This window comes from Phacochoerus africanus, chromosome 6 (assembly GCF_016906955.1).
Source record: "Phacochoerus africanus isolate WHEZ1 chromosome 6, ROS_Pafr_v1, whole genome shotgun sequence".
Lineage (NCBI taxonomy): Eukaryota > Metazoa > Chordata > Mammalia > Artiodactyla > Suidae > Phacochoerus > Phacochoerus africanus.
In genome coordinates this window covers 42,799,687-42,812,014 of record NC_062549.1, presented here as the reverse complement: position 1 = coordinate 42,812,014, position 12,328 = coordinate 42,799,687, and the positions used below count along the sequence as shown (strand labels likewise).

At 39.3% G+C, this 12,328-nt stretch overlaps 1 protein-coding gene across 1 annotated transcript; it reads right to left on the bottom strand.

Moving 5' to 3' along the window:
* Positions 1-2,794: 2,794 nt before the first annotated feature.
* RBM12B (RNA binding motif protein 12B) lies at positions 2,795-10,652 on the bottom strand. The gene is given in 7 exon segments (XM_047783612.1): positions 2,795-3,806; positions 3,808-4,025; positions 4,028-4,252; positions 4,255-5,274; positions 5,277-6,412; positions 6,975-7,021; positions 10,530-10,652. Coding segments are annotated over 5 exon segments (2,955 nt in total). The 5' UTR covers positions 6,385-6,412; positions 6,975-7,021; positions 10,530-10,652; the 3' UTR covers positions 2,795-3,422.
* Positions 10,653-12,328: the final 1,676 nt, after the last annotated feature.

Here is a 12,328-nt window from a genome sequence, read left to right as displayed (position 1 = left end):
GTAGCTCACTTCTCTTGGAATCAGTTGCCCTATTTGTAAAGTTAAAACAGTGCCTGATGTGTAAAGCAATGAGCAAATAATTCTGACATAAAACATACGCTCTACTTCAAAAAAATATTCTAAGGACAAAGAAATATTAATACCTTCAACATAACATTAAACTTTAAACCAGACATAGGCTGGCAAACTTCTTAAGGGGCTACACAATAAATATTTTTCTAATTTGTGAGCTGAGACAAAATTAAGGCTATTAAGATACTTCTGTAACCACATTTGAAAATGTAAAAACCTCTGGAGTTCCCATCGTGGCTCAGCAGAAACAAACCCGACTAGCTAGCATCCATGAGGATGCAGGTTCAATCCCTAGCCTCGCTCAGTGGGTTAGGGATCCAGCATTGCCACGAGCTGTGGCGTAGGCCAGCGGCCAGCTCTGATTCAACCCCTAGCCTGGGAACCTCAATATGCTGCAGGCTCAGCCCTAAAAAGACCCCCCCCCCCCCAAAAAAAGTAAAAACTTCTTTAGCTTCCTTGCAGAAAAACAACCAACCTGACTAGTTGGCTACAGGACTCCATTTCTTATCTTCAGAGTAGGTTTATTAGGGTTATTGGGACTAAGTGACACAGTTAATCATATACAATTAACGATCATAAATATATAGTCTCTGTTACAGCTCAATAAATGTTAGCTAACATTTAAATACAAAGATAGAGGCAATGGGGTCACTGCTTAAGACACATGTGCCTATAAGCCAGTGCTCTTGACAGGGTTCTCAGCAAGTGATGTGGGCACTACTAATATAGTGATTCTTACCTATGTCTTGCTTATGGGATTATGTTTACTTTCTAGACATGATCTGTATTTTTCAGATAACTTCGAGACAAAAATGTTTGGCTTTAAGATAACTAAAATGCCACTGGGTATTAAACTAGAGAACCAGTATGCCACTAGTATACCTGATCTATCTAGTATTGGCAAACAAAACTGGCTGTGAGAATCATTGAAGCTGGGCAGTGGGTACAGGAGGAATTAGTACACCATTCTCTTTTATGTGATTGAAGTTGGTGGTATGCTGGTAAACTGGCTCTCTGGGGTGGAAAGTCCTGATTTTCTGTATTTACCAGTTTCCATGGTATAACTACTCCTATCAAAGCCAATATGTCATCAACCCATCACTGAAGGCGGAGTTGGGAAGAGATGAGCAAAGGGCTCGCAAGCCTAAGTCAGCTTTCTATAATAATCTTATTTTCAAAAGTTAAAAAATATATTAAACTGAAGAGAGTAAAATTATTCATATCAATCCATTAATTAACTTTACAATCGAAATACAAAGCCTGTGTTTACCATTGTGTTAGCCTCTAATCTACCATCACCGGTCCCACCGTAACCTAGACTGAAAAGCAGTTCCATATTAAGTGTTACTTTAAGCTTCATTTTAGCATTTATTGATATTTTTGAAGCATTTTTAAGTTTCCCAATAACATTCCTCAAGAAATCTGATCAAATAAGTCAATCTATATAATCTTTGAGCATGTGAAATTATCATTTCTTCCTACTGTCATTCTCCCAGCTGCTTATAAGTATACTAGTTTCAAGAGCCATACTGATGTGCTTTTCTGAACCAAATTTACCAGTTTATTCATTCTACTAGCAAGCAGGATATTCACCATAATTAAAAACACAGAAACTTTGGTTGACTTTTCTTAGACTTCATTAAATAACTAATGATTAATCCAAAATACTTAAGTACTAACTGGCTAAGTTTTCTACATCTGCAATACTTTACTATTAAATGACTAAATTACTGTAGATAAATTCAAGTTTTAATCTTATTTGATCAATGTGGGAAATATCTCACAGATGTGAGGAAATTTTGTTTTATGTAAACTATAAAAGGCCAAAGTCAAATCATGTTTAATAAAATGGACAATTTTAAATTAGAAGCCAATATATAATGTTAAGTTTCCCAGGGAAGCCCTGGATATATAACTCTGTCTTCTATTAACAATGTTTGGGCATACTCATTTCTGTAGGTAAGAAAATATTCTTTACTCTTGAAAATATTTTCAGTACAGTATTACTAAAATTAAACATACCATTTAACAAAGTTAGTAGGCCAAAGTATTAAGAGCATGAACTGAAGTCAGTAGTCTGCCTGGGTGGAAACTGGTTCCAAGATTTACTAGCTATGACTTTAGGCAAGTTACTTAAACTCTTTAAATTTCATTATCTCATTTGTGAAGTAAATACTCTCAGCTTCTTAGGGAATACTGACATTATGCATGTAAAGCACTTACACTGCCTATCACATGGTAAGTTCCTGATGTTAGCATTAATATTATTTTGCTACAGAAAATCAAATCCAGTGTTCACAAAATGTTTACACTAAATGTCAAATATCAAAGAAGTCAAAATTCAGTCTCACAGAAGTTATATTTTAATCATTGACTCTTTGAATAGTTTTGAAATTAAGAAATGAAAACCTAATAAAAATTACAAATTACATGAATCATCAGTAAGTTCTTCCAAGAAACACAAACTATATCCACTTATCAGATTCTTCCCAGCATAAGCCTGAAAGTCCTTTTGTACCTATAATTACTTTTTTAAGTATTTTGAGTAAATCTTACCAATTTGGCTGATGAGATGTTGGAAGAAACCAGAAGTATAGATAGCACTCTACACTATTACCACATAATGGTTGGTCCCTATTATAAATATTGTTTAATGTAGCTGATGGAAACCATCACAAAAGGAGCTGTAATTCTCTTCCCTCTTTATACAAATACAAGTTAATTAGTTGGTCTATTTAGTTGCAAGTTTTATTTTTATAAATCTTTGAAAGTTATGAACATGGAAACTTTAAGAATTTGCTAAGTTTTTTACATAAGTAAACTTCAAGTTCACAGTCTGTCCATTTTGAACTACTTATGATTAATGAGAGGCTTATTAACACAGTAATGTCTCAGACAAGGAAAAGGGCACTAAGTCTGCAGGCAATTAGCAATGAAAATGCTAACCCTGAACAATCAGTCACTGACCACTTCTTTATACAGTTTGAATAAAAATGTAAACTACAGAATGAAAACAAAAGTGGATATAAAACTTATCTTCCCCAAATACAGTTCTACTTTATACAAGTCTTGACGTTTACTTGTGACATCAACAAAAATTAATGCACTCAGGGAATTAGTTCTCTCCACTGTGAAAAAAAATGAGCATTTTAATTTAAAGTTAGAAAAAGTGAATGGAAATTTGCAAGCAAAAGAAGACCAGATTCACATTCTACTATTTACATTTGTTCTATTCACAGTCAAAATTTAAATGTTTCATGAGACAATTAAAAATCAACACTTTAAAAAAACATAAATGCATTTTTACGGCATCAATACTGTGGGGAGGCAACTGAATTTAGAAATGCTTTCTAAAGCAAAATTAACTTAACTTTCCGGGGGCCAACTGGCCTATCATTCAAATCTTTAATAGCAGCCATAGCTTCATTGTAGTTTATCATGGCAACAATGGCTTCCCCTGTAGGTAGTCCTTGCTCATTATACTGTATTGAAACTGAGTCGGGTATGACTCTATAACCATGGAAAAAGTCTAGAATTTCATTAACATTAGCTTTAAATGGAAGATTCATTATCTTAATGGGTATTACTCTACCTGAATTACAATTTAGTTTCGGATCAGGCATAAATCTCCCCTCAGGAAAACTTCCCATATTACGCTTTCCAAAATCAAACTTGCCACCTTCTGGGCGACCAAAATTCACAAAAGGGCGATGACTTCTGAAATCATCAGGGGGGGCTCCTAAACTGCTCACCAGAAAGTCTAAAATTGTCGGGAAGTCTAGGGTCCTCCTCCGGAGCTTCCCTGAGGTCTTCCTCTGGAGCCGCCTGAAAGTCCTCATCAGAAGGGCATCTAAAATCTTCCTCCTGGGGACTCCTGAAGTCCTCATCAGGAGGGTGCCCAAAGTCTTCATTGGGAGGGCCCCTGAAATCTTCATCCAGTGGGTGCCTAAATCTTCCTCTCGGGGGCGCCTAAAATGCTCCTGGGGTGGTGGCCGCCTGAAATGCTCCTGAGGCGGCCGTCTGAAATGCTCCTGCGATGGCCGTCTGAAATGCTCCTGGGGCGGCCGGCGGAAATGCTCCTGAGGCGGTCGACGGAAGTGCTCCGGCGGTGGCCGGCGTAAGTGCTCCGGGGGCGGCCGCCGGAAGTGCTCCGGAGGAGGCCGCCGGAAGTCATCCTCTGAGAATGCCTGAAATCTTCCTCAGGAGACCGCCGGAAGTCCTCCTCGTGGGGCCGCCGGAAGTCTTCCTCTGGAAGTCTCCTGAAATCCTCCTCAGGGGGCCGCCTAAAGTCTTCCTCAGGTGGTCTCCTCCATTCTCCTGGGGGAGGCCGTCTGAAGTCTTCCTCGGGAGGCCGCCTCCAATCCTCCTCAGGTGGCCGTCTGAAGTCTCCCTCAGGGGGCCGCCTCCAGTCTTCCTCAGGGGGTCTCCTGAAGTCATCCTTGGGAGGCCGTCTGAAATCCTCTTCAGGTGGCCGCCTCCAGTCCTCCTCCCGAGGGTACCGGAAATCCTCCTCTCGAGGGTACCTGAAGTCCTCTTCCCAAGGACGCCTGAAGTCATCCTCAGGCGGTCGCCTGAAATGTTCCTCCCGAAGGCGCCTAAAGTCTTCCGGAGAGCGCCTGAAATCCTCTGGGGAATGCCTGAAGTCTCCTGGAGGGCGCCTATCAGGCAGTCGGAAATCCCCCTGGGAATGCTTGAAACTGTCCAGTTGCCTCAAGTCCTCTTGCTGATGCCTTAAGTTTTCAGAAGGGCCAACTGAGTATACCGGTAGATCATTTGAATCAAATGAATGGAAATGATCATCTCTATCACACGACTGTGAATGGTCATGTATTCTCTCACTGGACACTAAAGAAAAATCTACACCAAACTCCTGCATTTGTACCTCAGATATAAGCCTTAACAAAACCTCTGTCCCCAAGAATCTTCGACGATTTAAACGTTCAGCTTTCATGGCCTGTTCTTCTGATTTGAATTTCACCAATGCTTCTCCCAGACCAACTCCTTTGTCATCATAAAGCAAGTAAATATCATCCTCAGCAAGAGAAAAGTCTGCAAAGAACTTCTGCACTTCAACTTTTGTAACATCGAATGGAAAATTTCTTATATATATGCACAGTTTCTGGCCAGAGTAGCCTTCTTGAGAGTATTTTTGTGAAATGTGTCCAAGCTTCTCTTTCTCTATTGAGGCTGGTCTTTTCTTTCATAACACTCAATGAACTTCAGCATCTGTTTTCTAGAAACTGGATCGATATGAACTGGGCGATATTGTAAAACAGTTTTATGTAAACCTAGAGCAGTATTATAGTCTTTCAGAGTCTTGAACATCACAAAGGCATATCTTGTTCTTCTTTCATCTTTATATAAAAACCTAATCTGTTCATTAGTCAAATCAGTATCTCTAAAGAAATTTCTTAAATCTCTTTTGTTAATACTTAGGGACAGATTTTTTAAGTGAACATAAAATCCAAGAGGAGAACGAGAACGTGTCCTTCTGGGAGATTTTGAATGAGATCGTTTCCGAAAATGTCTATCATTAATTCCTCTTGGTGGAGAATGTTCTTCAGTCCTCATAGGAATGTCATCCTCCTTCATTGCATTACCACCAAACTCAATCCACTGTTGTTCTGAGCCTTGCATTACTTCTATAAATCTTGAACCCATAAAACTTCTATGACATTTAAGACCTCCTGAAGCATCAATACATGAAGCAAATTTTACTATGGCATCACCATTATTTCGGCCATCATGATGCTTTAAGAAAATTACTCCATCCACACACAAACCAGAGAAAAAGACACGTACATCATCTTCATTTACTAAGTAAGGCAAACCTCGCAGAAACAAGTAAGGATTTTCAGCTTTCAATGGCCGTGTCTTTCTTGGCCTTAAATCACCATGTCCTGTACCATTAGTATGAAACCCAGCATCTTGATTAACTGGAGAGCCATATCCAGAATTACTTGCTTCTTCTTTAAGCGCCTCAACAAAATTAGATAAGCTGCCAACCCCTGGTGCCCCAGATCCTGGTCGATCTCTTCCCATGCGATCAGTTCTTTTCATTTCTATAGTCTTCTGCATTTCTGCCTTACTACTAAGAAAGAGCTCTACAGATGAATCCTTGATAAACCCTCCTGAACGACTTATGGCACGTCTTGCATCTTCATCTGTTGCAAAAATAATAAAAGCCTCCCCAACTTCCCCTCCAATTATATGCACTCCTCCATCAGGAATAGTCAATCCCGTGAAGAAGTGACGAATATCCACAGGCCCCGCAATAAAAGGAAGCCCCAGTAAACGGATGACTACAGCCATGCTGAGCTCAAACCACAGCAATAATGACCTGCAGACAGAAAGGTACACATAATAGCAAGTCTTATTTTTGAAGTACCTAATCCCAAACTAACTTCAATAATTACTTGGTTCCTACCTTCCTCAGCATTTATAAATAAAAAAAAAGATGAGTTCACAGAGATATTGAATGTATCTAATTCTTAAAAAAAAAAGAATAAACTTTCTCCCAACTAAACATACAAATAAACCAGCTACTTTGAAGAAACATTTCACCTATCCTATAAACTATGAGCATCAAAAATATCAAATCTTCTTTGTAAGTCTGCCAAGTGCTACTTCACAACAAGACCAAACTATCTTCAGATTTATCTTCTATGAAACATGAGAGAGCTTTAAGGATTAAACACTTTTACCAACCACAAAGAATTTTATATACTTAGAAAAGCCATCTATGGTCAGTATATAATTTCTGTTCATGATAATAAAATGCCTACCACTAGTGCATCACTGGCCAGATATAAAGTACAGAAGCCACCTGTACCTAGATGTACTATTCTACTTTACATTTTTGTCAAGCCTCTGTGAAAAGCCTTAAGCTCTGGATATCTTACCTTTTTTTATTTCTTGGAGACCTGTTAATTCTGTAAAAGCAACTTAACTGTGGAAAGAAAATGAAATATAATTAATCCTTGGACCCTGCAATTGATCTTAAACAACGCCAGATTAGGATATTCACTACAGAATTACCTATTAAAGGTGAAACAATATAAGGAACCACAACTAAGGGCATTATAAAATGGTTGTTTCTGTTCCAAAGGGAAATTAATCATCCTTCAGCAAAAAGGAAGTACAAATTCCAAGCAGATATCTGCAAATTAAAAAACAAACAAAAAAAACCCTGAAAATTTAACAATCAGTCCTTGATTGGAAAAGGCAAAAGGAAAAAGGTAATGAAAATATTATATATTTTGACTGGATTTTGGGTACATAGGTATATAAATTTATCAAGGCTAAATGAATAATATCTTTTAAAGTCTGTGCATTTCACTGTATATACATTTCATATCCACTTAAAAAAAAAAAGACAACTGTTCTACAAGTAAAATGACATTTTAAAAACACCAAAAATTCCCCAAACACCTATCCTCACTTCCACCCATGAAAAGACAAAACATCTAACTCATTATGTCCAACTCTCCTGTAAATCTCCTACCTTTCATAAGACCAAATGAATAAAACACTAATATTTCAAATTCAAAAACCAATTTTTAAAGCAATAAATCCAAACCAATGGCTACCATTTGGATACAATTTTAAGTTCTACATATACGGCCCACACTTTCAAAAATAGAACCAAATTTCCTGACTCCATTATAATTAAGACAAATAGTAAAGTATCCCTAAAAACAAAACTCTCAACTAATACTACTCTTTATCTTAAGCTCACCTGTTACTCCTCATCTTAAATTCCTAATACAATTACTATTAAAATTCATCTGAAGCCAAACACAAAATGTTCAGATAAATACAGAATCTTATTATGCCAATAAGCATATTACTTTCCAAACAACTGTTCTGCATTCTACTGAGGAAACCCAAATGACAAAGTAAAAAGTAAAAACATAATAAAAATACATTGATTTGGAATATTTGGGGATATCAGTATTAACTACTGAAAAATCTCAATTTAATATTTCCTTAAGGAAATTTACATCTAATACTTACAGAGATACCAAACTAACAATATTTACTGTAGATTTTTTAAAGACCTGCTAAGTTAATAATTATAAATTTGTTTTTAATGTGCAAATAAATGTTTTAATTCACTTAAGTACCACTCTTCCACAAAGTGGTGTCTGAAAACATGGTCTTTAAGTCTGCAAGGTTTATTTTGCTTTGAAAAAGGTCCATAGATTAAACTTCTTAAACTATAAGGTCAACTAACAATCAAATTAACTGGCACATTTTACACATCAGAATTATCAATACCAAATTGATAATTAAATATTAATGGGTTCCTGCTGTGGCACAGCAAGTTAAAGATCTGGCCCTGTCTCTGCAGGAGCATGGGTTTGATTCCTGGCTGGAGCAGTGGGTTAAGGATCCAGTGTTGCCACAGGTGCTCAGATTTGATCCATGGTTAAAGATCATATGCAGTGGGTGCAGCCAAAAAAAAAATGTATTAATGAAGTTTACTGTTAAAATATCTGCACATTACATGTGTGGGTGCAGGGGACATATGAGAAATCTCTGTACCTTCCACTCATTATTAATGTGAACCCGAAAAACTGTTATGAAAAAGTGTCTGTTAGAGAAAAAAATCTGAAAGTTATTAAAAAAAAAAAAAAGCTTAGTTTCTTCAGCAAACCAACATCTACAACATTTTTAACAGAAACTGTAAATGGCTTCTGGAATAGCTGTCCACATTAAAGTCCCAAGACTCCTTCCTACACAAAATAAGCTACTCCTTTTTTACCTTTAAAATATTTTAGCAGTGTAATAAACATTTTATCCCTCTTAAACTTTTTAAAAAAACTTAAAAGGGAACATAAATATACCTACAAGAAAAGCTGAGGTCATTTCAAAGAATATTTATTGTTTGTCAAAGTAAAAAAAAAAAAAAAAGTCTGGTAATTTATCCTAATTTAAAAACAGTATTTTAACTAAGTAGTTCCATGAGTACAAATTAATAAATTCCAATTCGACTATATAAAAACTGTCTTCTAATTTTCCATAGTTAAATATAATTATTGCTTAAACTTTTTTGCCCTTGAAATAGTAATGTACCATTTATCCCTCTACAAAACAAAAACAAAAAAAACACCTAGGAGACTACCTATAAGAGACCAGCTCTCAAAATGAGCACCTTTCCTGTGGTTCCCATGGATATTTCCTTAAGCAACCCGAAAAATTCTATTTTTGGAGCATTACACACACAAAAAAGCAAAACACAACAATACTCTACAGTACTCTGCACCTACATTTTTCTACTTATAAATGCAATAAAAGTATTTTCGTGACTGTGTTAAAGACAGTGATCCGTAAGAACTTTCAACCTATGAAAAAAGTAAGTGGGTCCATAAAAGCTCAATTAAGGGCAAGTCGCTGAAATTACCAAACTCATTTTAAATTATTTTGCTGATTTCATCACACCATTCATCCCACTCGATCACGATTATCACAAACAACAGGAAACGTGCATCTAATTAAGCCTGAGGGCAAAGGGAGAAATGCTAAATTTAAATAGATATTATCTCAGATCCATTTATTTTAACTAGAGAACAGCAAGTCATTTTCCAGACACGGTGAAGGAGAGAAAACTGCCACTATTTCTTAAAAAAAGTTACGATGAAGCACATTCCAATTCTAAATGCATGAGTTTCCCCTGCAGAATAAAATCTACCGCGGTCCACAAAGATTCTTTATGACGATATGCCTTTTTTATCCTTTTATAATGCAGATGGTTAAAATAAAAATCAAAGGCATGACGACACAGAGCCAAAGTCCCCAGTAGGAACCGTAAGTGAAGACGAATCCACACGGCACAGGTTTTCCCATAACATCCATCATCCTCAAAAGGGGGGGGGGGGGTCCTCCGAAGGCATTGCTTCTATAGCCCAAAGCCTTTGTCCATACTCCCAGGGGTCAGAGCTTCCTTCTTTCGCGCCAGGCCAAAGTTTCTACGTGGGATCCGATGCTGTCGCCAGACCTTCAGCCAAAATCAGCCTTCAAATTAACCTGGACCGCCCAACCTCCGTGCCTTTCCGTTACACCGTCCCAAGGGCAAACATTCCACCCTAACTCTCCAGAGGGTGAACTGCTCCCACACCTAACTCAAACACTCTGGCCCCTCTCAAGCCTAATGAGCCGGGCCTTCAGCGCTTTTCTGCCACCACTGACTACGATGACATAGCAAAGAAAAAAATACCTATGAAATCCTTCGAGATCTTCACTCTCGTGCCGACTGGTAAGTGCAAACACAACACCACATGGAGGCTGTCGGGGGAGTCGGTGTTTAGCAAGGAAAGAGGGTGCCCTAACGGCAGAAGCTACGCTAGTTCCTGGCGCCGCCCCGCCTTTCCCTGTGCTTCCGTCCCAGCCGCCAACCCCTCCCCGCCCCCGACGCCCCAAGGGTAACTGCTTCGCACTTGGCAGTAAACACACACCGCTGCTGCCGAGTCAGAACCACAAGGCTGGGGACGGGGAGCACTCCTCGTCGAAGCTGCCTCCCCAAAACAGGTAGAGCCCTCAGTGAGCCTAGAAGAAGATGGCGCCCACTCTCCCCTCCGCTCCGGACAAACGGACGTACAGTTTGTCTGCCCATGCGCTCTCCAGGCGTAACCCACCACCCCGGCGCCCCGGCCACGTTTGCGCACGCGCTCTGACGCTCTCTCGCTTCCTGTTGCCAGGGAAAGGGAGGTGGCTCCCGCGAGCGCTCTCGCCCCTGCTGGGGTTTTTGAGCTCCTGCGCATGCTCAGATTCCAGCCAACCTTGCAACCTGTACCCAGGAGACGTTCTGAGGCAAAGTTCAGGGACTACCGGTTGCTGTAATGAGAAGCTTCAGTAGGTAACAGGCAAGATAGACTAGGCAAAGGTTTGTGACTCGCAGGAGTTAAGAAGAGATACAAAAGCAGAGAAAACCTTGCGATTTCTTCTTCGTCGTCTTTCAGCGCTGCAGTTATATGTTCTAAGCATCTTCCGAAAGGCTCTTTGTAAACACTTTTAAAAGGCCAAAGAAATGTTAGTGCTACTGCCTTAGATGTTCCAGGTACAGTGCTAACGCCCAGGGACTTAATACGTGAATGCTTCTTCAGGTTTATAGACATTTATGAAGAAGTGCTTTATACAGTTGTTGTTCCTACCTTCTGGTCCTTTGAAACGTGAGAACACTTGGGCCAATTTTGAAAACTGGGACGTGAAAAGCACAATTACAGGCATGTGCTGTGGTGCCTACTATGTAAGAGCTGGTGAACAACCTTGTGTTTTATTATTTGCAAAGCAACGCATCACATGTTATAATTCATGATGCGCTTATGGGTGGAATCAAAACTCACTAAGAAAGCAGAAACTGTTACTTTATAGCAGTATTACAGATAAGAGAGAAAAATGAGGGGTTTTTTTGGTTGGTTTGTTTTTTTTTAGGGCCGCGCCTGTGGCATTTGGAAGTTCCCAGGCTAGGGTTGGAAAATTGGAGCTACAGCTACAGGCCTTTGCCACAGCCACAGCAACACGGGATCCTAGCGAGGTCTTCGAGCTACACCACGGCTCACAGCAATGCCAGACCCTTAACCCACTGAGCAAGGCCAGGGATCGAACCCTCATCCTCATGGATCCTAGTCAGATTCGTTAACTGCTGAGCCACAAAGGGAACTCCAAATTTTTTTTTGTCTTTTTGTTTGTTTGTTTGTTTGTTTGTTCGTTTAGGGCAGCGCTGGAGGCATATGGAGGTTCCCAGGCCAGGGACTGAATAGGAGCTGCAGCTGCCAGCCTACACCACAACCCATGGCAATGCCAGATCCCCAAATGCACTGAGCAAGACCAGAGATTGAACCTGCATCCTCATAGATACTAGTCCTGTTGGTGAACCACTGAGCCATGACCAGAACTCCATGAGCAAAATACCCATTCTCTATAACAAAGAAGAGGTAGTTTAACAAATGAATTAAAAAGGTGGTTCCCTGAGCAAGAGCCACCATTTACTCACTTGGACAAATTACTTAGCTTCTATGCCTCAGTTTCCTCATCTGTAAAATGAGATTAATGTTAATACCTTCTTAGGGTTGCTGGAAATATTCAATGAGTAAATATATGTAAATATCTGAGGCAACGTAAGTGTTAGTGTTTCAAATGTCAAGGTGTTTCCACAGAGGAGCAGTAAATATCACCTCAGGGAGCTGGGCTCAATGACTAGGTACCATTTAAATTTTTTTTTTTTTTTGCCTCACCCACAGCATGTGGTGCAGGT